This window comes from Eufriesea mexicana, unplaced genomic scaffold, assembly GCF_001483705.2.
Source record: "Eufriesea mexicana isolate 0111107269 unplaced genomic scaffold, ASM148370v2 scaffold7917, whole genome shotgun sequence".
Classification (NCBI taxonomy): Eukaryota; Metazoa; Arthropoda; class Insecta; order Hymenoptera; family Apidae; genus Eufriesea; species Eufriesea mexicana.
The window spans coordinates 118,701-145,582 of NW_016915711.1; the positions used below are offsets into that span (position 1 = coordinate 118,701).

At 34.8% G+C, this 26,882-nt stretch overlaps 4 protein-coding genes across 6 annotated transcripts; 3 read left to right on the forward strand and 1 right to left on the reverse strand.

The window, feature by feature from the left end:
- Positions 1 to 1,451: 1,451 nt before the first annotated feature.
- On the forward strand, positions 1,452 to 3,708 carry LOC108552733 (hexosaminidase D). The gene is made up of 9 exons (XM_017907389.1): positions 1,452 to 1,494; positions 1,583 to 1,637; positions 1,921 to 2,136; positions 2,201 to 2,549; positions 2,622 to 2,696; positions 2,765 to 2,960; positions 3,017 to 3,292; positions 3,379 to 3,465; positions 3,534 to 3,708. Exons 1-9 carry the CDS (start codon positions 1,466 to 1,468, stop codon positions 3,706 to 3,708), a joined length of 1,458 nt encoding a protein of 485 aa, XP_017762878.1. The 5' UTR covers positions 1,452 to 1,465.
- Positions 3,709 to 7,171: 3,463 nt separating this feature from the next.
- On the forward strand, positions 7,172 to 11,901 carry rempA (intraflagellar transport protein rempA). Its single transcript, XM_017907388.1, has 6 exons — positions 7,172 to 7,435; positions 7,515 to 7,762; positions 7,840 to 8,158; positions 8,239 to 8,455; positions 8,536 to 11,506; positions 11,589 to 11,901. The coding sequence occupies exons 1-6, from the start codon at positions 7,172 to 7,174 to the stop codon at positions 11,899 to 11,901; spliced, it is 4,332 nt and encodes a 1,443-aa protein (XP_017762877.1).
- Positions 11,902 to 12,198: 297 nt separating this feature from the next.
- Nasp (Nuclear autoantigenic sperm protein) lies at positions 12,199 to 25,743 on the reverse strand. Its single transcript, XM_017907403.1, has 3 exons — positions 25,514 to 25,743; positions 13,425 to 14,132; positions 12,199 to 13,187 (listed from the first exon to the last, which is right to left on the reverse strand). The coding sequence occupies exons 2-3, from the start codon at positions 14,130 to 14,132 to the stop codon at positions 12,534 to 12,536; spliced, it is 1,362 nt and encodes a 453-aa protein (XP_017762892.1). The 5' UTR covers positions 25,514 to 25,743; the 3' UTR covers positions 12,199 to 12,533.
- Positions 15,148 to 23,791, forward strand: LOC108552749 (uncharacterized). Of its 3 annotated transcripts, none has more exons than XM_017907404.1 (5): positions 15,148 to 15,637; positions 17,166 to 17,390; positions 21,555 to 21,662; positions 21,980 to 22,117; positions 22,806 to 23,791. In XM_017907404.1, exons 1-5 carry the CDS (start codon positions 15,559 to 15,561, stop codon positions 23,063 to 23,065), a joined length of 810 nt encoding a protein of 269 aa, XP_017762893.1. In that variant the 5' UTR covers positions 15,148 to 15,558; the 3' UTR covers positions 23,066 to 23,791. The 3 variants fall into 3 exon arrangements, with proteins under 3 accessions (XP_017762893.1, XP_017762895.1, XP_017762894.1); XM_017907406.1 differs by lacking the exon at positions 15,148 to 15,637 and adding an exon at positions 15,928 to 16,025; XM_017907405.1 differs by lacking the exon at positions 15,148 to 15,637 and adding an exon at positions 16,049 to 16,825.
- Positions 25,744 to 26,882: the final 1,139 nt, after the last annotated feature.

Sequence of the window (26,882 nt, forward strand, 5' to 3'; positions counted from 1 at the left end):
ACATAAGTGTAATTTTAAGATTAGCTCAATTTTTTTAAATGACCGATCGCATTTTTGTATATCGCTGACTGTTATTATATTCCTGCCCTGACACTTGTATACATGAGACACCAAGGATGGATCACACGATTCGAAAGTATTCTAATTAATAAGTTCAATCTTTAGTAACGATTAAATTAAGGAACCGTTTTATTCACACGATTCGTCGTGTCAATCATCCTTTGGTGAATCAATTTTGTACAAACGAAGTAACATATAGCAAAAAGGAGGGTAATACTATTATCCGTATACAAGGCGAATTATTTCGCACGACTGTGTATAATAAAAAAGATCACTATTTGACAAATTTCTTTCTGATTGTCCGTTTTACCTTTTATTTATTTATTTTTTTTAATTGGATGATTTAAGATTTAATAAATTTCAAACGAAAAATGAAATTATTTGGAAAATCATTTCTTGAACTTCTAATAATTTTTTGTTAATGTTCTAAATAGCAGTCTCTACAAAAAGTGCCAAGTGTTCACTGCACTTGTAGTTTGTAATTGTGTGCTTATAGTTGTAGTAGTTCCCTATTTTGTGATGGGTTTCTATTATTGTGTTCATTAAAGAAATTTTTTGTAATGTTTCCACAAACATTACAGAAAATAATCTATGATGATTAAAATATTACCTGAGAGAAAATGATTGTAAACACGTACTTCGTATCGTGTCACCCAATTAATATTTTAATCAAAAATGATTCGCTTACATGTATGTAATAAAAATATACAATTTTCTGTTGAATTGTAAAGATCGCCAAAAGATTTCAATGTGTAATTATGTATGGAAGCATCAAGAACTTAATTTTATTTGAGAAAGATGAGGAAAATGTATGAGGAAAACAAGAAAATAGACATCGTAAAGTTTTATTGTTGCATGCGTCGTATAACTGCACATGGGCGCCCATTCTCATGATGTATCACGACCAATACTACTATACGTTTGGAAGTTCGTATTACGCGTGCAGTTATAACATTTTGTATAAGGCTGAAATAAATGTATACAGAAATAAAGTTATATTTCGTCGAGCAGTTGTTTTTCATCTTGCTTAATTTATATGCGCCACTGCGCGCTTCAATTAAAATTTAAATTTTACTATCAACTGTATCAAGTATTGTACATGCAGATAAGTTTATTACACATGATGCAGTTTAACTATAAAACGATATATATGTAACACCTTTGTTGAATTATAATTATCGGATTGATTTTCAGATAAATTTTTAATTCACAATAGAAGTTCAAATTTGAATCTTCAGCCGCGAATGTTAAATTAAAAAATTTATAAAAAATATAAAAAGGGAAAAAAGTATTTGGTGAATACCAGAAAATAAAGAAATATTTTTTATAATCTTCTTAAACCAAAATATTAATTATAATCTGATATTGTATTCTTTTCAATTAACGTTGTAGTAATGGAGGAAAGATGGACGCCTTGACGTTTGGCTCTCACAGGTAAACGGCCGATCGATTCACATAAATTTTCAAAAAACTTTCAATTGAGTAAGTGTCGCATCACAGAACATTATTCTTTCTTTTGTAGGCTAGTTCACTTAGATCTCAAGGGTGCTCCGCCGCGAGTCTGTTATTTCGAAAAGGTCTGTTACCCGAATAAACAATCGTATTGTTTACACTTTGTATCTCTTTTTTGATAACAGTGTCATTCAAATAAGAATTACAATGATACTTCAATTTTTCTACAGCTTGTCAAATGTTAAAGACGTTTGATTTTTTCATATGGTTGATACTTCTTTTATTTATGATAAATATCTGCATCCTACTATGAATTCGAATACGTAATGCAGCACGATTTTCATATATAGATCTGTTATATTAGTAAATGATAATCTGATCATTAAAATGTTGTAATTAATATTGCAGTTGTTCCCATTATTAAGAACATGGGGTGCCACTGGACTCTTATTGGAATGGGAAGATACATTCCCATACAATCGGGAACTTTCACATATAGGAAGCAATGGATTGAGCAATTTAATCAGTGGATATACAATTCAAGAGGCCAGGCATATCTTACAAATTGCAGGAGATTGTGGTTTAGCAGTTGTACCCTTAGTACAAACATTTGGTCATATGGAGGTATTAAACATTAAAATGGAATTATAATATGAAAACTTTAAATTTAATATTAAAATTATTACAGTTTGTTTTGAAGCATGATGAATGGAGGTCTTTGAGGGAAGTAGAGCACTTTCCAAGCTCAATTTGTCCATCTAATCCAAGAACATTGCCTTTGGTAAAATCCTTGATTCGACAAATAGTTAGTTTCCATCCAGATATACAATATTTGCACATAGGTGCAGATGAAGTGTGGCATTTAGGTCTTTGCTCAGTTTGTATAAAACGTGCTGCATCTAGCAAATATGGAAAACCATCTCTGTACCTGGAACATGTTTTGACTATTGCACAATATGTACAAGAAACATATCCCTACTTAAAGATTATTATATGGGATGATATGTTAAGATCAATAGATGTACAGGTTTTGAATGGTATTTTGATAATTTATCCATATTATTCCATGCTACATATTGTCTCATAAAAATACTTCCTATAATTTTCAGATCATTACATTGGGAAGTATGTAGAACCTATGATCTGGCATTATAATCCTAGAGATAATTTTGCTTTACCTCATGGTAAGATTTTTATTCATATGAATATTGATATTTTTGTATTGTAAGACTATATTCATAATATCCATTAGAACTGTGGGATAAGTACACTGCAGTTTTCCCCCATATTTGGGCAGCTACTGCATTTAAAGGTGCTACTGGATCTTCTCAACATGTACCAATCATAAGGCACCATATAAGCAATCATGAAAAATGGTTAGAAGAATTAAGTATACATGCGAATAAAGTCCATGAATTTCGGGGAACAGTCTTTACTGGTTGGTCAAGGTAATTTTTTTTACATTCGTAATTAAATAAATAATTTCATCAACTTTTGATTTTAGGTATGATCATTATGCAACATTATGTGAATTATTGCCTACTGCAATACCATCATTAGCATTATGCTTAAAAGTTTGGCTTCATGGTTATTCTGAACAAGTTCATAACCAAGTAGCTAAGACTTTAGGGTATATAGATCATCCTCTTCATATAACACCACAACCTAGACCAGCACCAATACCTAGCAACTTACGTTTCCCTGGGTGGCCAGTTGCAGTAGGAGTAGAATGGTTTTTAAATTTTAGAACTAAATTTCATAATATTGTTTCTAGTGAGCAGTAAGTAAAAATTATATCAGAAAGGGGATTCTAATATTTTAATTCCGATGTTTCCTAATATTTAATATATTATATTTATTTGATAGAATATCCACTTGGATGAATCCATGGCAAGTCGCAAATAATTACACAAATCCTATGCAATTAGAAAATTTAGTACCCGCTTTTACGGAGTAAGTTGATACATTTCTTCTCAATAATTTGAGTAAATGTTACATGAAATTGAAAATATTTTTTACAGGCTATTGCTAGAATTATCTTCTTTAGAAGGATATTTAAAATTTCAAATGGAAAGTATTTTCTTTCCATCAATGATAGATGAATGGATAGGTACAAATATTCAGCCCATGAAAGGGAAACTTATGGAATTAAAACAAACCACAGAGAATCAAATTAAATTAAATAGTCGAGTTTAGTATTTTAAATAAGTATTTTACAGAATTTCTGCTTTAGATCTCAATGACCAACTTCAATACAGGTGACAAAACGATAGGCTGATGAACAAAGTACGAAAAAAATTTAGTAAATTATAAAATTTTATCTCGTAAGTAGATGTAGTGAAGTAAAAATAGATATTAAGAAGTGATACTCCGTGCAATATGCACAAGATATAATTTTATAAGAGAAGGAATGATTATTTTAATACTTGGCTTAGAGATGAATGAACTTGTGGCAATGATTTTGTCACTGAGCTTTGTCATTTTGTGAGCTGTTCTGTGATACTTGGCTATGAAAGGATTATTGTAATGTAATTAAGCTCAATAGCTATATTTCTTGGCTATTGTGCTTACCACATATGCTTCTAACTATCCGCATTTCCTATTATATTTATAGCATGTGCAAATATTTTTTGTACTCGATTAGGAATATCTCTTTGAATATTTTTCAAAAATTATATTAATCACCTGTAAAAATATTTTATGCAATACCTAATATATTTCATGGAATCTTTTTTTATCATTAAACTTTTAAACTAATCTGATAATAGTTTTTTGAGCATATTCGTTGATTCAATACATTATCCATGAAATATAGTCACAGATTGAATGTAGGTGAAGTATAAGTAAAAGTGATAGTAATTAATAATGAATTTGAATAAATATTTCTGTGTATGTATATAATAACTACACAATATGTGATTTTGTTTTGTACGACTCAAATTACTCTTAAAATAATCTTAATTATGAAGCAGAAAAACATATTTTGCATCATTTTTCACCTTCTACAATCCATGGCCTATGCGTATTCACATTCGAGACAAAAACAAAAACGGCGAGTAATTAAAAGGCAAAGATTTGTCAAAAGATGCCTTCTTTTAATCTATTTCATATAATATTTTTGGCTAAGCAAGTAGAATAGTGGCAAGTGTAAAAGAACATGCCAAAAATTATAGAGTGTAGTGGAGAAGCTATGAAGTTGGACGAATGTTTCAAAGAAACTTTAGCTCGTGTTAGACCTTTCGTTTTTGCATTAACATCCGCCGAAGCTGCACAATTGTGTAAAGTTTGGCTTAATAAGCTAAATGCTGTTTCTGCGCAACGACGTCTAAGAAACGAATATCTCACGGAATTATTTAGGCAATTAAAAACAGGTCGCATTGAAGGAATTTTCAGTAGACCTCCACCTAATGGATTCCTTCTACCATTACCTAAGTCGTATCATATGGTACCTATATTAGGATTTATGAAATTTATCGTAATTATAGAATAATTACGTGTAATACAGGTCTGCATTAGTTCATCTGTAAGTAATTTATCAGATTATACCATGAGATCTCACCATAGTTGTTTAAAGCCAAATGCAAAGTGTATACAGCATCAACGAAGTAAAGCATTATTAAAACACCGTATGATGGATATTGAGAGTATGAATCAATGTTTGCATGTTATAAATTTTTCACCAACTATTCAATTTCATAATCAAAGTACTGTAACAAAAAAGGTTAAGTAAAAATTTATGAGCAATATAATAATATATTGAGTACTATTATTGCAGAATTACAAACTCAAAACAGATGTCTAAAACATCAACTGTCAGAATACCCAGAAAAGTATGATAAAAATATAAATGACGATTTGTTTTTGAGCATTAGTAAATTAACTACCGATGTTACTACTTTAAAAGCTAAGTTAGTATGTCATTAATTGTAATTCCAATGAAGTAATAGATTTTAAACATTTATAAATTGTTAAAGGCTAAAAGAGATGCAAAAGTTGAAAAATTCTATGGATGAAAATTTCAAAGAGGCTGTTCAAGAATACCATTTCACAGTAATAGAACAACTCACTGAATTAAAACACCAATTGGATGAGTCTCGTTTGAAAAATGAGGCACTAGACCATAGTATAACTGTCATAACTAAAAAGTTGGAGCAAATCATCCATGGTAAGGTAAGAAGTAGAAACCTTGACTGTAAAGTGAGAATTATAATATATATTTTGAAGGATGAGGATAATAAGGCAATGGAACAACAATGGATAAATAAAATAAATATGATATGTGAACGATTTGATTCATTTACAAAAGAGAAGAATAAAGAATTACAATTGAAGCAAGATTTACTCAACAAAAGTGACATGGAATTATTAGAAAAGGAGGCAGGAAGAAAGGAAGAAATTGAATTACTAACTAATAAAATACATGATTTGGAAACAAAATTGGAAATGAAGATTAGAGATGTATTGCTTTATAAATTATTGAATATTTCAATGTACTTATATTTAAATATATTATTGAATAGTACTATGTTCCACTCAGGAAGATAAATTACAGACAATGGTAGTCGAGCAGTATACATTGATGAAAGAAGAATTAAATAAAATGAGAACTGAAATAGATTATAAAACTCAAAAACAAAATCAAAGTTTAATAAATCAAGTTTCTGTTTTGAAAAAGGCTATCTTAGAGCTCGAAAAATCGAAGGAAAAACTCGAGTATGATTATGAAAGGAAATTGTTATACATAATTAAGGTAAATTAATAGAGATAATATACTGTTACGAATTATTGTTCTATATTATGTTATACTATAGAACAAGGACATGAAAATAAATGCTTTGTATTTACGGTTACAAAAACAAAAAAATGAATTGTTCACATCTTTAACTACAAAGAAACAAAATGAAGTGGACAATATAGTCTCTGTATTAGAGAAACGATATAAAACACTTTTGGCAGAAACAGAAGCAATATCAGAAACTAAAACTCAAGAGTATCTCATGGTACTATATGTCAAATTTTATTTAGAAGTAGGATAACAATGTACATAATTATATTAATAAAAGTTACTGAAACTTTTAGAAAATAGCTATTCTTGAAGATCAAGTACTTAATATGAAGAAATGTGACTCGAGCTTATAAGATAGTGAATCACTTAGTAGTTTATAGCACACGGTAATTATGTAATTGTATATTATATTTCTCTTAATAAAGAATATTAAAGACAAGTGTTTATCAAACTTTCCCGGTTGTTAAATATTTCTATTAATTAATAACAGATGGCAGTAGTTGCTTGAATTGCTAGAATGAAAGATGGCGTTAGGCGTGCATGTTGCTATGACAACATTTTGTCAACTAAGTTCCAAGCTGTCAAATATGACAGAAAATTTGTTTTTAGTCAAAGTTTTTAATAGATACTAAACTTTGTGTAATATTTATATATAATACACTCCTTAGTTGTATCATAATTTTTTTATCATCGAAAAATTCTTAATGAATATACACTTTAAAAAGAATTAATGAATATGTAGTTGGAAAGCTTCGATTATTTAGTACTCATTTTTAAAGAAATAATTCTAATTAGTAAATTTTTAAATAGTTATGTAAATTTATACGTTATTTGTGATATTATTGATAGTGAAAACAAAACAGTTTAGAGATAATGTCACTTTACTTCGATACACGCGTACAAAATCCAGAAACAGCTTCGATAAGTACTCACGCAATTTGGCACGTTAATTATCCGTTATTAGCTGTTGCCGCGTATTCCCAGGATAAAGGTGGTTTTGTAACAATCTATGATGATCAAGGTGAACCTACTCAGGATGTAGAATCACCTAGGCATTCCATAGCTCAGGTAACTGCACTTGGATGGCATCCAGAGAGACGATGGCTTGCAGCAGGATGGGAAAGTGGAGAATTGCGGGTCAATAAGTTTTTTCAATTTAAAAAAGATGCTTTATAATGATGTAAATAAAAATATATTTTTGTAAATTATTATTTAGGTATGGCCAGGTGATACCAGTAGCACTGAATTTAATTTAATAGTTACACCACATCGTGATTCTATTACAATCTTGCAATGGAGTCAACATGGAGGAAGATTGGTATCTGCAGATTCAGCTGGATCTATAGTAGGCTGGAAAATTGATTCAAGAGGTCAATTGTTAATGATGTTTCATCATGAGTTGAAAGATTCTTTTACACAAATAGTATTTAAAACTATTCCATCAAAGTCAATGATGGATATAAGGTAAATGTTAAATGTAAAAATTATATCTTTTTCATTTTTATTAATAAAACTAATTATGAATTTTCCACTATTTTTAGTAGTTTAGCAAAAGCTGCAGTTGCAGGAGATGAAAGAGCACTAGATATATTCAGTTCTTGGCGTCCTAGAACAGCTGCACCTACAACAGTGGTAGCACAAAGAGATAATCATGCTTTCTATATTGGAACTACTAGTGGTGTAATATATTTTGTTGATAATCAGGGACAATGTACAGAAATTTTAAACACAAATGGTGCAGCATTACAGTTTTTATTGCACCATCAAACGAGAGATTCTCTAATTGTTATGACAGAAGGTTTAAATATAGGACATTTTCAAGCAGATCCTATTACTGGCCGACTGATAGAATTAACAAAAGTGATTAAATTTCTTTTTTCATCATTTTACAGTAATCAAATATAGTACAACACAAAATTCTACAAAAGCGTTTTTTTCAGGTAAAACTCAGCAGTAGGTATGATATATTGCGAACTGGCCCAGCAATGTGTTGGGCTGGAGGAAATACTTTAGCAATTCTTACAGGAGAATTAGCTGTTCGTTGTTGGGACCTTCATACTAGTGATAGCTATGTGTTGTCTCCACCAGACTCGACTACCGGAAATATTGCTACACCACAAGAAATCTGCACAAGCATATCTTTTTGTAAAAATAACGGTATTATAAATATTTTACTTTTAAAGTAATACACGTAGAAGTAAGTACATTATTCGTTTATTAATGTTAATATTATATAGGTACTTTAGCTGCTGGAACTAATTTGGGAACAATTTATTTATGGAAACGTAAAATTGAAACGGACTGCGATGAAAATAGTTGGCCTAATGTACCCGAATCTTGTAGTATTCACGGAACAGTAAAACAACTTACATGGGGCGCAACTTTTCTAAGAAGTCCACTTCTTGCCGTAAATTGTATTACTAATGTTTTTATATTATATCAACAACCAATGTGTGCTACATATAATGATGATGTTTGTGCTAGTCAACTCAGTCCTACTCAGATCTTAATAGAAATCAATGAACTAAGTTGTACTTTAAAAACTGACATTCAAGTGCAACTTGTTGCTGTTAATAAAGAATACATAGCTGTTTCTTCTGGTAGACAAATTGCGGCCTATACAATTTATGAGGATGCATCTTTGAATACCACTGTAATTGCAAATTTCAATTGTGATACCGAAAAATTATTGATTTACGATCACACTTTGATCATCTTAACTCCTGTAGTCATACAATTACGATCAATGGAGGGTACTGTTATTCAAATGCTACCCACATTACCAGAAGAGGGTGAACCAATTACAATGGATCTTACAAGTCAATATTTGACAGTTGCATCTTTAAATGGTATTTTAAAAATTTGGGACTTGAGTAAACGAGAAGCGAAGTTACATACCAGAGCAATGGCGACTTATGAAGCGATTAGTGATTTTGCTGAAATCATCGAAGCAAGATGCAATGCTGACTGTCGTTGTGTATCTATTACTGTTGCAATGGCTAATTTGATGCCTAGTTCTATTTTGTACGTTTGGGACATAGAAAGTGATCACATACACGAATTTGATTTCGCAGAATCTAAGAATATAGACGAAGACGACACTACTTTATCTGTAAAATGTAAAGGAAGGCTGGTTACTGCTCATTGTTGGGATATTGAAGATCCTAGATTGTTAGTATGCCGAGCACAAAGACTAGAGATCCAAGATTCCAAATACTCCACAAAACAAAACAATGAAAACGATTATGATATTTCAAAGAGCACTGTAGTTTTGGTATCAATGTTCGCTACTTCTGATCACGGTATCGTTGTACAAGATATAAAACCAATTAAGGATGAGAATTGTAGAATATTAGGTGTTCATTCTCCATATATCATTATTTTGAACTCCGAAAAGTCGATAGAAAGAATTAGCAAAGTAACGAAATTGCTTATGAGAGACTTTGAGGAACTAGGTACATGTGATTCGGTTACAAAGAAAGCTATATTAGATTTCAGCTTTCATATCAGTGTTGCTAATATGGAGGAAGCCTTTAAGTCAATTAAATCTATTAAAAATGAAGGCATTTGGAAAAGTTTGGCTAGGATGTGTGTAAAAACAAAACAATTAAATATGGCACTTTTATGTTTGGGTCATATGAAGCAAGCTAGAGCAGCAAGAGCTCTTAGAGAAGCTATGCAAGACGACAGTTTAAACCTAGAAGCCAAAGTAGGTACATTAGCGGTTGAGTTAGGATTATATAATGATGCTGAACGTCTTTTCCGCGAAGCAAAAAGATTAGATCTACTGGGCAAGCTTTTTGAAGCACGTAATAAGTTTAAAGAAGCTATAGAGTTGGCAAGAAATGAGAATAAAATTTGTGAAAAAACAAGTTACTATAATTATGCAAAAGCTCTCGAGCAAGAGAATAAAATAGCAGAAGCTATAGAGATGTATACAAAAGCAGATTGTCATAGATTTGAAGTGCCAAGGATGTTGCTTGTTAGACCCAGAGAACTATTGACATACCTTAATAATTCAGAAGATCCAGAAATTAAAAATTGGCATGCACAATATATAGAATCAACTGGAGACATGGAAGGAGCATTGAAGTTGTACGAACAGGCTAAAAATACTTTAGCCATGACTAGATTGCTCTGTTATTTTGGTAGAGAAGATGAAGTTAGCGAATTAGTATCGCGAACAAATCATGCTGCCTCTGCATATCATTTGGCTGCTCATTATGAGTCAAAAAATAATGTAACTCAAGCTATTCATTTCTATACCATTGCCAAGGCCTACACAAATGCAATTCGGTTGTGCAAAGAACACGATATGTTCGAGGAACTATGGCCTTTGGCTGTATTAGCTCCAAGGCAATCACAGATAGATGTTGCAAAGTATTATGAAGAAAATGATCAATCAGATAAGGCAGTTTTGCTATATCATAAAGCTGGTTTATTGCATAAGGCTTTGGATATTGCTTTTAAGACAAAACAATACAGTGCTTTGCAATTAATTATTATGGATGTTAATGCGGATTCTGATCCTGCTTTGATAGAGAAATGTGCAGATTATTTTGTTCAAAATGATCAGATTGAGAAAGCAGTAGACCTACTTGCAACTGGTAGAAAATATTTGGAAGCTTTGGAATTGATGCAGAAACATAGTATTTTATTAAATGAAGATTTAGCTGAAAAGATGACATTGGATAAAGTTGATAACGACATAGATCGTGAAAAAATACGAATTTCTATATTAGAAAGGATAGGAGAAATAGCTTTTGAGCAAGGAAACTATCATTTAGCAACTAAAAAGTTCACTCAAGCTGGTAACAAATTGAGAGCTATGAAAGCTTTACTGAAATCAGGTGATACTGAAAAAATTTGTTTCTTTGCCCAAGTATCTAGGCAAAGAGAAATTTATATTATGGCTGGAAATTATTTGCAATCGTTAGATTGGCAGAACCAACCAGAAGTATTGAAAAACATCATTAATTTTTATTCCAAGGGGAAAGCAATGGATTTGTTGGCTAATTTCTATGTTGCTTGTGCACAAGTAGAAATTGACGAGTTTCAAAATTACGAAAAAGCTTTAGATGCTCTGAATCAAGCAAGCAGATGCCTGGCTAAAGTAACTACCCCAAAAGATCTTGATATTCATAAAAGAGCAGTCGATTTGGTGAATAATAGAATAGGAGCAGTTAGACGTTATTTAGACATCAAAAAGTATGTCGCTTTACAATTTACATATAGCAGATAAAAAATAAGTAACACACATTAATGAAATATTATTTATTGTTGTTTCCAGGTTGTTTGATAGAGGCGAAACTGGGGCAGCAATGCAACAAGTGCATCAATTACTTGATTCTCAAGGACCAGATTTAGAACAAGCGGTACGTCGTGGTGACTTATTTGCAACTGTTACTCAGCATTATATCAACATTGGTGATACTGATAAAGCACGCGCTACTATAGAAGAATTAAAGCGCTTAATACCAGGCATTAATTTAGCTTATTATTATAATGTGGGTGTATTAGAATTACTTGGTTATAAAATGAAAATTCAACGACAAGAAAGTTCCGATAAGGAAGACGATATCGAGGAACTCTTAGGTGAATAATTAAATATAAAATACATACACTACAGTACAAGTTGATGAAATCCGTCCAAAAAGGTGATTATAGGTACTAAGTATAGAAAATAGATTGATTGTTATAAAATATTTGTATGATATTATAATTTGGAAAATATAATATGCGTTTTATTTAAAATGTGATTGAGTTGTTGCATAGCTATAACACGTTTAGAAAAAATCAATCATTTAACGTTTATTATTCAGACTTATACATAAACAGCCTTACTTTTTAATGTTTTAGTACGTCCTAAGAAATAAAAGTAATTTGGACAGTAATGGGCAAATAGTTCACTGTCAATTTCGTATTAGATGCAGAATAAATACACGAATTATAAAAATAATGACAGAAAAAAAGAGAAATAAAAATATAGACACTCAATAACACATGAATTGTAATTATTGAATAAAATAGAATCAAACTAGTGTCTCATCTGTTCCTATTAAAACATTTTCCCTGGTGTACAGAGTCTTTTCGCTGGGATCATCGATATTTATTCTATTTTGGTCTAACGCTAAAAGTTCCACCTTCGGTATAGATTTTTCCCTCAAATTTTTATCCCGCGAAACAAAATAACAAGGTACCATGAACATTTTAGATACACCAAACTCAAACAGCTTCAAACAGCTTTTTCTGGCGTCGGTTTTTTGCATGGCGACGCAACCTCTGTCTCTGGTTCGTCGCCTTTTCGTTTCTTACGCACCAAATGAGATATATCACTAGCAGGTTTTTGAACTTTAGGTGCAGAATCACTGCTACTACTCGGTCCTGCACCGTTCGAACAACCACCAGCTACTTTGCTTTTAATACCTTCTATGACAAGTTTGCAGGCCTCCTGCTTGAAGTCTTTCATATCTGAGATTTTTTCTTGGATTTCTGGTAATAGTTCCTTCAGCTCCTGAATTTCTCCCTCCACGGTATAGAAAGAATCGTCTGTTTTAGGAGGTTCTTTCATTCCTTCTAGCTCTTTGATACACGCCTCCAACAAGTCTGTGGCTTTGTTGAACTCCTCGATGCTAGCATCGAAGTCATTGCCTAAAGAATGAGCTAATGCAAGCTGATAGTGAATCTCAGCTATTGCTCTTGGCTCTCGTGGCTCGATTTGCTGAAGAAGTTCTAGACACCGATGTAGATCGTTCAAAGCACCCTGGAAATTTCCTCCCTCCATGGCCACCTCGCCTAAGAGTCGATAAGCATCGGCGAGTAATTTCCAACCGGTCTGACCACGTTTCAACAACACCAGTTTTGCCAGCTCTAACACTTCCCAGGCAACCTTTAATTTAATGGCATTAATTGAATTTTGCAATTTCTAATATTACAGATTTGATAGGATTGATGATACCTTTAAACGAATATCTAGTACAGTTTATATGCAAGTTTTCTAAATTAAAAAAGGTCAGTTCCTTCATAAGGTATAACAAAATACAATAGCTAAATGTAATGATGTATCAATAGTAAGTAACAAAAGAAGGCAAATATATTAAGGAATCTCTCGTAGATCGTACAGTACCTGTAGATTGTTAACTTCGTCCTCTTCATCTTCCTTTCCTATATCTTCGCCATCATTTTCTCCATTTTCCTTTACATCTCCATTCTGCTTGGTCGAACAAGAGTGACCATTGGCGTGACTCATATCTTTACTAGAACCAGGAGCAGATTTGTCCTCTTCCTTCGGCTTTTCTGTCTCTTGCTCCGCCGATTTACTATCTTCAGCCTTGTTAGAACTCGACTTCTCCGCTTCTTTCTTTTCGTTACTGGGTTCTACCTTCTCTTCTTTCTTCTCAGCTTCCGATTTTGAAGGTTCCACTTCAGTTTTCGTGTCTTCAGCGGTGGCTTTCTCTTTTGCCTCATCGGTTGTGCCGTTGTCCGCGTGCTCTTCATTCTCTTCATCTTCCTTCTCGTCAACGTTGCTCAGCTTCTCATCCTCTGCATCATCCTCATCTTCCTCATCGTCGTCTTCAGTTTCCTCTGTGCCTGGTACACCGCCACCCAACACTCCAGCCTCTTCCCTAGCTAGACCAAGAAGAGCACGACCGTAGAGCAAGTAAGGCTCACCGAGTTCATCCGCAGTGTCGCCATGTTTTTCAGCAAGAAGCTGGCAAGCTTGTGCCAATGCAGTTACAGCCATGGTGTAATCCCGTACTAACAGGTGCCGTTTCCCATGGGAGATCGCGGTTGCTGGGTCGGTAAAGGCTGCACTCTCGGCGACATCGGCCATCTACAATGTGAAACGTACTGTGTTTATGTGGTTTCTCTTACGGGGTACATAAGCGAGCTGAAATGATTTTATTTCGAAACTTGTTCAAAGAATGAGCATAAAAACCTTGTATTTTACATTTCACGATAACTTTTGTTAACTTATTCAAACACCATTAGCTTCGTTTAAGAAATCATTTCAAGACGAATTATATACAGAAGATATACGATATCTTGGATCGAAAAATGCTCTTTGATCATCCGCCCACGAGGGAGGTCCAGTGCAGTGCTAGTAATGTCATGATGCAATTAAACGGTGTACAGAATATACCACCTACGCAAGATACGTGTCGTGCTTTCTACGCTGATGTCTAACGTCACAACAATACATTCCGTCCTGACTAATGCTGACATTAACTAAATAAATACGGAAAGTCTGTAGGATGTCGCACGAATTCAACTTGACTGCTAACAACTTGCGGCTGAGTAAGGCGAGCAGTTTAGGCACGTTTCGGACAGCATTTAAATGTCCAAGTATAATAACAATGTTAGAACAATTATAAATATAAAAATAACGGTAGAACAATAGTAATTTTCTGTCTCTAGTACGAATAATTTACTTAAAATCTTCTTTTATAATACAATTTCACAGACGAATACAGTTTGCAACATTGTGGCTAATGATACACGATTTTCGACGATTTACCAAGTTCATAACTTGCTCATAGAATTGTCGTTCGACCTTAGAACTTTTACAATCTATACTGCTAATAGCTAAAGTTTCTAGATCACATAATTCCAGAAGAGAGTTATATATCATGGCTATTACGTCTAGCGTTTCATTGGCTACTTGATGGCTCGTTGACACTGAAGCTCCAAAAACGTGTTCAATCGTCTATCATTGAATCCAATAACGTTAACTTACTGGAAGGCTATTTGAGTGTTATTTCTATTTCACGATCATCTAAAAAATCGCACTCCGAGGAAAGTGTGTCTGAGAATCCAAAGAAGTAGTCCAAAAACGATAATGGGGCAAAAGAACGATTACCATGTCGAATAAACAGAGCCAAGAGAGAAAGCAAGTAGCAAGGGAAGAATAGGAAAGGAGTGGATGAAATTAAGGAATAAACGGAGTACAAGAAGAATAGAATAATGGAAGGAAACAAGAGAAGAAGGGCGAGGAACAAAGGAGAGAATCGCCAGAGTGGGTTGCCCGCAGCATCCGGGTGGGGTGGTCGGTTGGGTGGTACGTCGGTCGATTTTCGTGCGCTTCGACGCAGAACGGAGAGGGCGTGCTGATCGTTTGCCCCCTTATAGTGGTGGAGAGTCGCCGAAAACACCACGAGCTCCGGGGGTGTCGATTGGTCAGTGCGTAACTGGCAACTGTCGGTGCGGTTGTGCGGCTTTCAGTGGGCTGCCAGTGGTCGCCCTGGGCACCACCTGCATGGATGGAGCCTACCCGTGTACCCAGGGCCCCTGGTCCACGTCTCGTTTTTCTCGTCGCGACGCTGGCCCTGACTTTCGCAGGTAATCGACACGATTCTCCGCGTTCGATGATCCTCCCTTCCGCCTGACGTGTTTTTGTTTAGACTAACCGTCTAGACCGGCATTCTAATTCACAAATCCTATCTTATGTAACGAATAATCGGATAAGCTTGTTCGTTTCCATTATTAGTTTCCTAGACGCACGTTGAACGATGCGGAATGTGTTTCTTCGAATCCTGTGTACAGATCTGTGTGTCAAGCCATCAGCTGATCCGGAGAATCGTGTCTCTGGGCCATTATGGGGGATGACCTAAACGCCACGATGGCCGAGAACGTGTTTTTATCGTGTTCTTAGTCAGTGTGTAAAAATATATCGTGACTGATAAGAGTTACAACGAATATCCAGACCTTCGATTCATCGTATACCGGTGTACGTTTTTAATGCACTGCTTCGTTTCCTGTTTAAAATTTATGTCAAATGGAGGATGGGTGTAAAATGGAGGAACACGTGGATAACGATGCTCTCGTTCGTGGTTCAGAATGAAATGTCGCATTTTGCACCATCATCGTGTCTGATCGCACCTGTGGTGCACGTAGATAACGTCTATTCTTAGTATCGGTGGTTTTTGTCACAAGTTTCCGTGTAATCGTTGTATCCGGGTGCAGCAAACAATGCAATCTAATGAAACCATCTATAAAAATGTAGGCTATTTCGCTTATATCGTTACCGTACTGGATCATCATCGTGCCATGTGACTTCCTTCGATAAACACTTCCTCCAAGTTCATTTAATTATCTTCCAAGTGTTCATACACTTTGTTAATAGTTCTTCTTGCTTGCCTGGAAGCTTCATTGGTAGAAGGGTCAACAACCACCGGTTGAATTCATTGTATCGTGCATTTTTTCGCTGGAGGGACACGGTCATTCCAGAGAAGTGCTCCTATGCTCTATTATATTCGAGGACCCTTACCAACGGCGGCCACTAGATTTCTTATGCAATAAAATGTTCTATGGCATGCACTCTGGCCATGGCGCGAAAATGGGGCCTCTCCTCGAGGCTCCTCGTTAAATGCGGGGCTTCGCCTTTATCGCCGTCGATTCCGACAAACGCAGTAGAATCGTCTTTCTGTTTATCTTTCCTAGGCAGCGGAGATCCGTTTCCGATGGCAGAGATTGTTGCAATAAGATGCAGCAGCTGAAGTAGTATAATCCAGTGGTCAGATGCTTCAGGTATTAACGCATGTGCAAAATCTTCGTTTGAATATCTCGTTACAAACTAGACTGAAAAAAGTGTAACACGTTACTCGTGAATATCTATCTTTGGGAACGCAAAGGTTTTACAAATGTTGAAATAATACCTTCGAAGACGCAGAACTTTCAAAGACTTTGGTAATGCTAGATGCTTGAAAAGAATACTCGAAGACTAACTCTCCCTCGACACCGTTTCGTTAGTGTGCATATTACTAGAGGTCGATCACCGACTTATGGAGATTTAAAATAACGAGGACATTCCGGCACAGAGGAACGTCGATACTTTAGTACAGAGAACCGTATTTCATCTCTGTTCCAGCGACCGGATTATTGTGTGGTGCCATAATGTCGGATCACTGGGAGGAAGTTAACTGGGATAAGGAGATTTTGACCCGCGCCAATGTTACACTCACGTGGTATTTGGATGGACAGGTGGCGATGCTAGAGCAGACTTCCGCCCACAGAAACCATCACCCTAATAGACGATCCACCTTCCTTGTGCCCATGTATGGTGGAATTTGGATCATGTGTGTCTCGCTTACTGGTAAGTTTTCACAGATTTCCACCAAATCCATTTTCTATAGACAGGTGCTTCACGAAGAAAATCTCCGAAGAGTATTAAAAATTCCTTCAAATTACATGTACCATAGAACAGACGTATGGGACTGTTTAACTTGCTGTTACATTCTGAAGAAGTTTCATTCATAAATCCAATTTTTAGGAACTACATCGATTAAAATTATATTCTTACGTTCATATCCACGAAGAATTTATTATTTTATTATTTTCGTGCCAAGTCCTCATTTCATTATTCCTTCTACAAATTAAAACTATGATCCAAAGTATCCGAGATTTTCCTATGCAATATATAAGTCGTTGAAAAAGAATTCATTTCGAAAATACTTGTTTCGAGCGAATAAATTCGAGAATAGTTCTTTATAATGTTTATTCGACGACGACACAGAAAATCGATCCTGCATCGTGTATTTTCAATGATACAGGTGTGCATACACCTTCTCACATAACCGCCACGACGTGTGTACCTACGATGATGCAGTTCCGTATGAATAGTGTTCTATACGTGGATACCACCTTGACTCTGACCAAGCTATCGACCAGTTGATTACGATCTGAAACATCGTGTTGTCTAGGCATGCCATGACCGTGAACATCTTCGGGACGTTTCTTAGTTAAAAGTTCGTGTCAATCACTTTTACCATTCTTGAACCATTCATTCGAACGAAACGAGGAGTGGAAACATGCTGGTTCTACACGGACATGTCCTTGTCTCTTTTTCGTTTTCAGTCTCTTACATAATCAATGAATAATGGGTACTGTAAATGTGAAACAGATACATATCAAGACATAATAATACCGTAAAACATTCTAGTTTCAGGTAGATTCGTATAGAAGGAAAAATGTTCAAGGCACTATACCTTGGGTAAAAACGAGTAAGATACCGCGTAAATAAGCGTGTTTACTGTTTCATTATCGGAGAGGCTGTCTTAATGAAGATGTATGTTACAGTAGATTTGACGATACAACGAGATCCTAAATTAATGTATTAAATAGTAGCATTGATCGATGCAAACATTTCAAGGCTGTTAAAATATATTTCAGTGAATTTGATTGAAATTCCAAACCATTATTTCCCCAGGTTTTTGTAAATTTTATACTAAATATTATTTGTCAGAGTTATGGAAGAATGAGTGAGTGCGAATACTTTGAGGGATAGTTTCCTGTGCATCTCTGTGCCTTTGATTTTCCATGACTTCCAAATTGCTCGAAACTGATCCACTCTGTACAACTATCCCTGACAAAATGGTTTCTGGCCACTATCTGACTACTCTTGGACACTTCTGGGGCAACCTATTCAGTTACCAAGCACCAGAGTGGACAGATTGCTGGTGGGAAATAATCTATTATCACCTTATGGGTTTTTCTTCGCCAATATCTTTCTATGATGCATAGTACTCTGATGAAACTTGCAACAGATTTGGGGAAGCAAAATCTTATCAGGAGAAAGATGATCCAGAGAGAATTCTATCGATGAAGAAAAATCAACTTTCAAAAGGAAGAACAAATTTTATATACGGCTGAATTCTAACGAGTAAAAAGAGATTTGTATAAATTAAAAAAACAATATAAAATTTCTACGAATAATACAAATTTACGGGAAATACTTGTAGTACAAGGTCCTATTCCTTCTTATTCTACACGAAGTAGCAAACGCAGTGGTAATTTGATGAAATCCAAGGAAAATATTAGATCCGCCATCAGAAATGAGGTCGTTTCCTCGAGGAGAATGGTCAAAGTGTCCTAGAAAAAGTCAATCGTGGAAAAGTACGAAAGGGCGTGACGCAGACAAATAACCAAACAAAACACCATAGAAATTGCAGCACGACCTGGAGCCTAAATTAAATCACACCTTTCTAATACTTCGTTAAGAGAAATTCTCATAAGAAGGAAAGCAATAAAAATAAACTAACCGAGAACAAACGTAATAAAATACATGAAAATAAATGAAGAATTTGCAAAATATAAAAGTACATCGCCACAAAATACACATTGGTCATGATAAATACCCAAATCGATAACTTCCAGTATCGACATGTTTTCCCTTCGTTCATTCAGGAAGTACAGCTATTATCGTTAAGAATTATTGCTATAAAACATGATAAGATCGGCCACCTTAACGATATAATCTTATCAAGGAGAAAGTATGTAACTTTGATAGAAAAAAGTATATAAAAAGAACTATGCTTAATTTGGCTTATATTATCTTCTCGACAACAGAAGAGATAATTGCTTCTTCGCTTGCTGATGCAGCTTATAAAATCCATAATTTTATTATTAATTTCTAGCTTTGCATTCCGTAACGAGCGATGCAATTATTTCGCGTTTCGGAGCGTGATCTCGTTAAATAGAAAATTTTACGACAACCTTTTTCTCCCTTTTTCTTTTCTCTCCATTCTTACTACGATTCCGTAGCATTGAACATTACAACGCGGCATAACGAAATCGTTTCTTCGTCTTTCCTCGATGTTTTATTAATGATTCGTTGAATCTTTATCGTCAAAAAGGTTTAATCGAAGAGAAAGTCCAACAGTAGAATTGAAATTCCAACGTTTCTCTGTTTTCTGACGATCGTGCCTTTTTTGACTGCGTGGGTAGTCCGCCACTGTTGATTGTACGTTCTGAACGTTTAATTTTCTCGCCCCATTGGGGACAAGGGAAAAATGAGAAGGCCACGATTACTATTTCGATCTTTTACTCCAAGTCGAAGCACCTTTGTAGTCGTTTGCTCAGTATTCGAATCTCTTGATCGTTTTTAAATCGCTTGATGCTTCACTGTGTATGAAGATATAGAGAAGAAAGTATCAAATGTTCTACAAAGATTTATAAAAAAATTAATAGCAGTTTCTACGACTAATGAGAGGAATTTTAATCGTTGAATGAACTTGACCTTCGAAAACATGTACCGGTGTAATTTGTTCGTTCGGTTTCTTTTTTGGAACTTCCGTTGATGGTTTCTGGTCACGCCAAGCACGAAGCATTACCTACTGTTTAAATCAGGCGGTGCATGTTTCTCCATTCTGCACTGGTTTTTCATGAAAATCAATCTAGAATTCTCAACTCGCCAATGTTATGAAACTATCCTATGACGTTTGATATTCCTATTTTCGTATAAATAATTTTTAGCAACTTTTTGAACCTATCAAATGCTTGAAATCCTTTTCCAATTTCAGATATAGAAATTCGTTAGTCAAATGTCACCTTTGCACGATCGAAACTCAGCTTGAAATGTTTTTCTTCATTTGTTCAATGCAAGCAAATGCACGAGGACAGCCAACCTAGACCCAATGAACTTGAATCGATCTATTTCTGCTTCAGAATTTATTATTACTCGATCCTCCAAGTTTCTGCGACCTTCTATCCCTCGTCTTCCTGACATTTCACGGAAATCCACGTTCAGGTTCATCCTCTCCAACAAGCCGATAGTATTTGGAATCTGATATCGAATCTCACGCTCCAACTATTCGGCGCTCCTGTCCCGAGACTTAATTTGACTACTCGTTTCCAGCAGGGAATTAATCAGTCATACATAAATCTGTGTAAATCAGTATTCTTTCCACGGGAGTACGAATTTTGTTGTTGCCTTTTTAATTACGGCCAAATCCGGATACTTGGCTAGAGCTCCAACTTTGATTTCTCGTTCTCTTCTTCCAAACGATCAATTCCACTTCCATCGTAAAATTATCTTACGACTAATTTGTCGTTGTTGATCTAAGGAAATTCAAATTTAATTTTCAGTTAAAAATAATAGAAGAAAAAAAGAAAAAAAAAAATATAGAAAAGGTATCAGAAATTCCTCTATTATAATTTGTCATTAAATATTCATAAGAATTTATAATAAATCCAGGGCTACACGAGGAATATGTTGCTCGAAGAAAAATTCAATAAAATTTGTTCCACTCTGATACTCTTTGCGTTAAATACGGGATTGGACGTTTCTACACCCTTTCATCGAAATTTCAGCACGCGGAAGAAAGCTTTTAAAGATCGTTTAATTAAAAATCGAGCCGAGGGGAATGATGGAAGTGGAAACGAGCGAAACCTACCCGTTCACAATTTTGTTCCATGTCGTGCAAGGAACAGCGTGAAAACGACGTCATTTCTTTTTTTTTTTTCACTTCTCCTGTTTCAGAGGAGGAAATACGACTACTGGGTCAGGTAGGTTTTCCGCAAGAGAGGTGCATTAACTACTTGACGCCCGACGAAGCACACGAGGAGATCCGTGCCGCCTGGCAAAATCGTGAGTACAGCCGACGTTTTTCTTTTCTTCTCCCTTTTATTTCGACGACTGTTGGCGTGATTACCGTTGCTAAATTGATTTCTATTTACGGCGACTGAAAATTAAATCGATACAGCGTAATTTTCAATGTTTGCCCTCGGAGGAAGAGTAGCTCAAATATTTGGGTCAAGATTACTTTATCATGATGAGATATTGCAATTCTGTGATAGATTTAATTGATAATTTTCGTCACCTGAGTTGATCACTTCTTGAAAATTCTAATGTCCATTAGATATTAGCGAATCTTCTGAACAATAGAAATTCGTGTTCTTTTGCAGGGATGCAAAACTTGAGTATCTCCTGTTCTCTAGTCTGCCTGATCATTCTGGGCACCGCCGTCCTTATTGGATTTTTTGGACTCTGCAGACACCAGATATCGGCGGTCCTCGTTACCGGTGTGATGTATCTTCTAGCAGGTGAGTCTGTCGTCGAAAGAACTCTTGCCAATAACCGTGCTAATCACATTGACCGAACAAACTTTATCGACGTGGAACATTGTGGTTGCGGGAAACCTGGCAACCGCAAGGATTTCTGCACACTTAGGAAGTCAACCGCGATATAAGCTATTCTAAGATGAGAGTACATCGTTAAAAAGTTTCGAGCTTAATTCACGCGAAACTCGTATTCTTATCGGTCGATAATAAACGAGGAAAATTGTTTCGCGAAGGTGATAGGTGTGAAGGATAAAAGTACGAACCGTTAATCACGAGTATCATATTTACATCTCTCCATTGTCTTGTACTCGATTAAACCTTGAAATAAAGTGATTTTTATCAGGACTTTGATATTTTTCATGAATAATGAAGGTGTTTTATTATTCAACGAAAAAGCTTTCCTCTTGACGCTAGTGGTTTCCCTCGAGTACGATAAAAGGCAAACACCTCTCACCTTTGATAAGGCGTCCACAAACATTCCAGGACTCAGTGCATTTTTACATATATTTTTTCTCTCCAATTACTAATTTCTTTTTAGACGTAAGAATGAAATTGATGAAATTTGTAGTTATTTAAAATTGTTTTTAATTATTCTCGTATATATCACGTGAGCGTTAATCAATTGTATCATAGGAAAAAGCTTCCTTTTAACATGGGATAACTGTTTTAGCCACGTTCGCGTTGTTTACCCTGACGATAATTCATTTCAAGAGAGCTCAAGATCGCGGAGCTCGAATACTGGACGGCCCTGAGGATGGTGTAATTGGTGGACCGGTTCCTCGTAATATTCTCAAGGCCAGACGATTCACCAGCTCCTGGAGCATGGACTTTGGATGGGGCGGTGTTACGCTATGCGCCCTCGCCTCACTAGCATGGATCATGCTCAGCAAAATAATGCGTTTCAGCCCCATTGCTGCTATGATAGCGTAGCAGTGGGAGGCCTTCGAGGTCTAAGGTCGTTTCCAAGTGTTATGATAGAGCGTTTCGATGTCGTCGCCTTTTTAAGCGTGTTCCAACCCAATGGAGGGAGATTGCGTTTGTTCATAATGGGAAACAGGTCACAGGAGTCGATTGTGTAGTCTCTGTTTTGTTCTAACTGGAAAGTGAGTCAGCTTGATGGGCAGCTCAATACCATGAACTGTTTTGTAAGCTGTGGAATTTTCATTGTGCAAAGTAATCAATTTGTGTGAAGCTGTTGCTTGTGGCCTGCAAAGCAAGAAAGTTCAGATGTGTGGGTGGAAGTTTGACACTTGAAAGTAATTACTTGAAAATAGGGCGCGACATTGAGACAAATTTTGAGAGTATTTTTTCAGAAACGACATTACAATTGAAAATGACCACCTCGAAGGCAGTTTGTTTTATCAACAGGTAATGCGTGTTGCATAATGTTTGTCAACTTTATGGAACTTACGTTGGATCCGTCTAAAGCATGGCAAGCTGTAGAAGGAGCCTAAATTTTTGGCTATTCTTCTAAATGCAACGTTTTGTACAATTTACCTAACAATCTTTAGTCCTTGACAAAGAAAACATACATGACCGAGCGAAGAACTATATGTGGAAGAGGGATGTAAAGTTTTGAAATAATATATCTTGTACCTCTAAGTTTCCAAAGCTTTAAAGTTTTGCACAGATTTATGTCCATCTGGAATGATCCAAAGGTCCCCTTCTCGTATAGATCTTTACGAAAAAGTAAAATATTTACAAGTGCATGAATATGAGATAATGTGTAGGAGGAGAGTAAGCTTACTGGACTGAAGAAGTATCATTCAGTGAAAAGTAGAACAGAAGTACACGTTTACCTCAGTTTTCATTTGCAGTCAGATTAGTCAATTAATGTACGAGTAAAGAAAAAACCTTACTGGTTCTAGTCTGTCTTTTTAGACATACTTTTAATAAACACCTATCATGGTCTTGTTTTTATACAGCTGAAATAGATGTGTTTAAGTTAATGTGTTTAAGAGAGTTGATTTGGGATAAGAATATTTTTGTGTGTTGTAGAAGCTGAGACAATATTTGTTGAACTTTGCTTGAAAATTTCAACACAGATTGTAATGTAATATAGATGCATATAGTATAATTCAATCGCCTTATAATTAGAACGATAAGCATGTTTGTAATATGCATAGCATAGCAGTAAACTTGTTCGAGCCAATACAAGCAACGATATGCGTGTTTGCAAGAAGAATTTAGCTTTTGCTACGACTTGTTACAGCAAAAAAAGAGGAATTATGCCAACAAAATGTATAATATACGAAGGATTGTGAATTGCAATTCGTCCATTAAGATTTAAGAAAAATAAAGATGCTTTGATTGAAAGCATCTATTATATACCCGGAGAATAAGTTTTGCTAGTTCACTAATAAAATGATTCAAATAAAAAAAAGAAATGAATATGCGTGCGAAACTTTTCTCCGAGTATTTATTTAAGTGAAATGCATTTTTCTGATAATATTTTCTTGATTGTCATATTTTTTACCTGACCCTTGTTATTTGTTACATTGAAATTAATGTATTATAAACGCAATAAAAAAAATAAGCTATGTATAAATAAAAGATACCCTTGTTTTCTCAGTTTTATCATTTACAATGCGATACTAAAAAAAAAATGAAAAAAGTAAACTTTTATTTGGTGACGTGGAAGGTTATGTTTCGCAAACAGCTCTGCAAAAGTATGGATCTCGTTGGACAGACACATAACCAACGTCACTTTCCGCATATATGAACATTTGAATACGGAACACGTGACCAATCGTAACACGTATAAGTAACGCGGGACGTGTTATACGTTACAACCTACACACATACATCAGTTCACAGATTCAACAGATTATATTTTACGTCGTGGTAAACAACAAAAGTAGTACAAGCGTGAGCTCATTGTACTAAGAATGTACGTATAAAAATAAACTACACGTTACGCACGATTTTGTTCAATAAAATCGTTTAACACATTGATTGCCACGCAAATTTTCTGATTCCACAATAGAATTTTCATTCCGCTATAACGGTCTATATAATTTATATAATATATCACGTTTTAATTAAAATCTCTAATTGTTGAATAGTGTCTTTTTTATTTCGTAATAATATTTGATTTCCTATATTGTTCGAAATACTTTACATGATACTTATTTTATTTTAATCATTCTAAATAACTGTAGCACCCTGGTCATTGATGACAACCATGGCTTCACTGAGAAAACAAGCTTCGGTCACGGGTGATCAACGTGGCAGACGTGTTAACAATAGCAACCTTAATTTACAGATGTGCGAGACACCTCATTCCTTAATATCATTATTCATATGAATGTTCGCACATGTAAATGGAAAATTAAAAATATGGGCAACGTATATAGAATACAAAGAAAGTATACATACCTTAATTCCGTTCGAAACAGTGGACGTTTGGTGGTTTTTTAACGACAGACACGCTTTCACTATGTTCTCTCCACGTTGCACGCAACGTCCTGAATATCACGAACTTTACTTTAACAGTTACAAGTAAATTTATGTACAGAGACGCAAAGAGATTTAACGGAATGACCGTTATATCAAACAACGGTTTATTACCGGCACGCAATACAACTTGTACGAGCGTCAAGCACAACATGAGCACAACGATTTAACCTGCATTAATGTGAACGGACCTCTCTACTACGCATGTGTGTCCATTTTACCGCCATTTCCGTCTTTAGGCGGGAAACGTTGATTTTCCTAAAGTAATATATTGATTTCAATAAAATTTTAAAATAAATATATGTTCCAATTATGTTTTTTAATTTATTATTTATAATTTTACTCATTCTTATGCTTTAAGTGATTAAAATATCATGTACGTATTTATTTATTTCTAGTATATTCTAAGCAGCGTACTATCGAAATAAACTAATTCGATACATCGAATACGATACGACATAGTTCCAAATTTAGTAATTAAAGTTTATAATTTTCTCCACAATGATTATCATAAAAAACAAAATATTTCATTTCTAGAATTAAGAATAAAATGCGAAATTTACTATTAAAAGGCATAAAAAAAATTATGAAAATATCATATAAAGGATCGTAATCGATTTGAGCACATCGACATTAGCAATCTGCGCAATAGAAACATTTCAAATTTTTGCGCATCATCCATTATTTCGCGCAGTTTTAGTTGGTGGTGTGTTGTGTCGTTCTTTGAATTTCCAAAGAAAACTACAGAAATTGTGGAATACGAGTCGGTGAGTACTCACAATATGACAATTATGCAGCTCTCTTTCGATTTAGATAATGATTAATGTAAAATGTAACAAATATCGAGGAATATTATATACAGAAGTCAATGTGCTTCTATTGCCCGTTGATTGTTGCAACAATCGACGTAGTTGCAAATTTTTATTTCGAATATGTGATTTTAATCCAAATCAGCATAATTTATTGCCACAAAATTATTAACAAATACATATATCGAGAATGGTTTAATATAAAATATTAGTGTGTAATAGTTCATTGATCGAAAATTTAATTCGCTTGCAATTATCGAAATATTGAAAAGCGATCGCCATATTATCATACGAAGGTGTGACGTCACATGAAATTTCGTACGTTAAAAGTAAAAGCGTAAGACAAAATGGCGTGAACTTTGAATTCAAGAATTTTTCATTTACAAATTCAAAGTTTAATTTCATTATAAAATAAAATCATAAAATTAAGGGGATATTTAATAGGAATAATTTGTAAAATATCAAAATAATAGTAAGAGGGA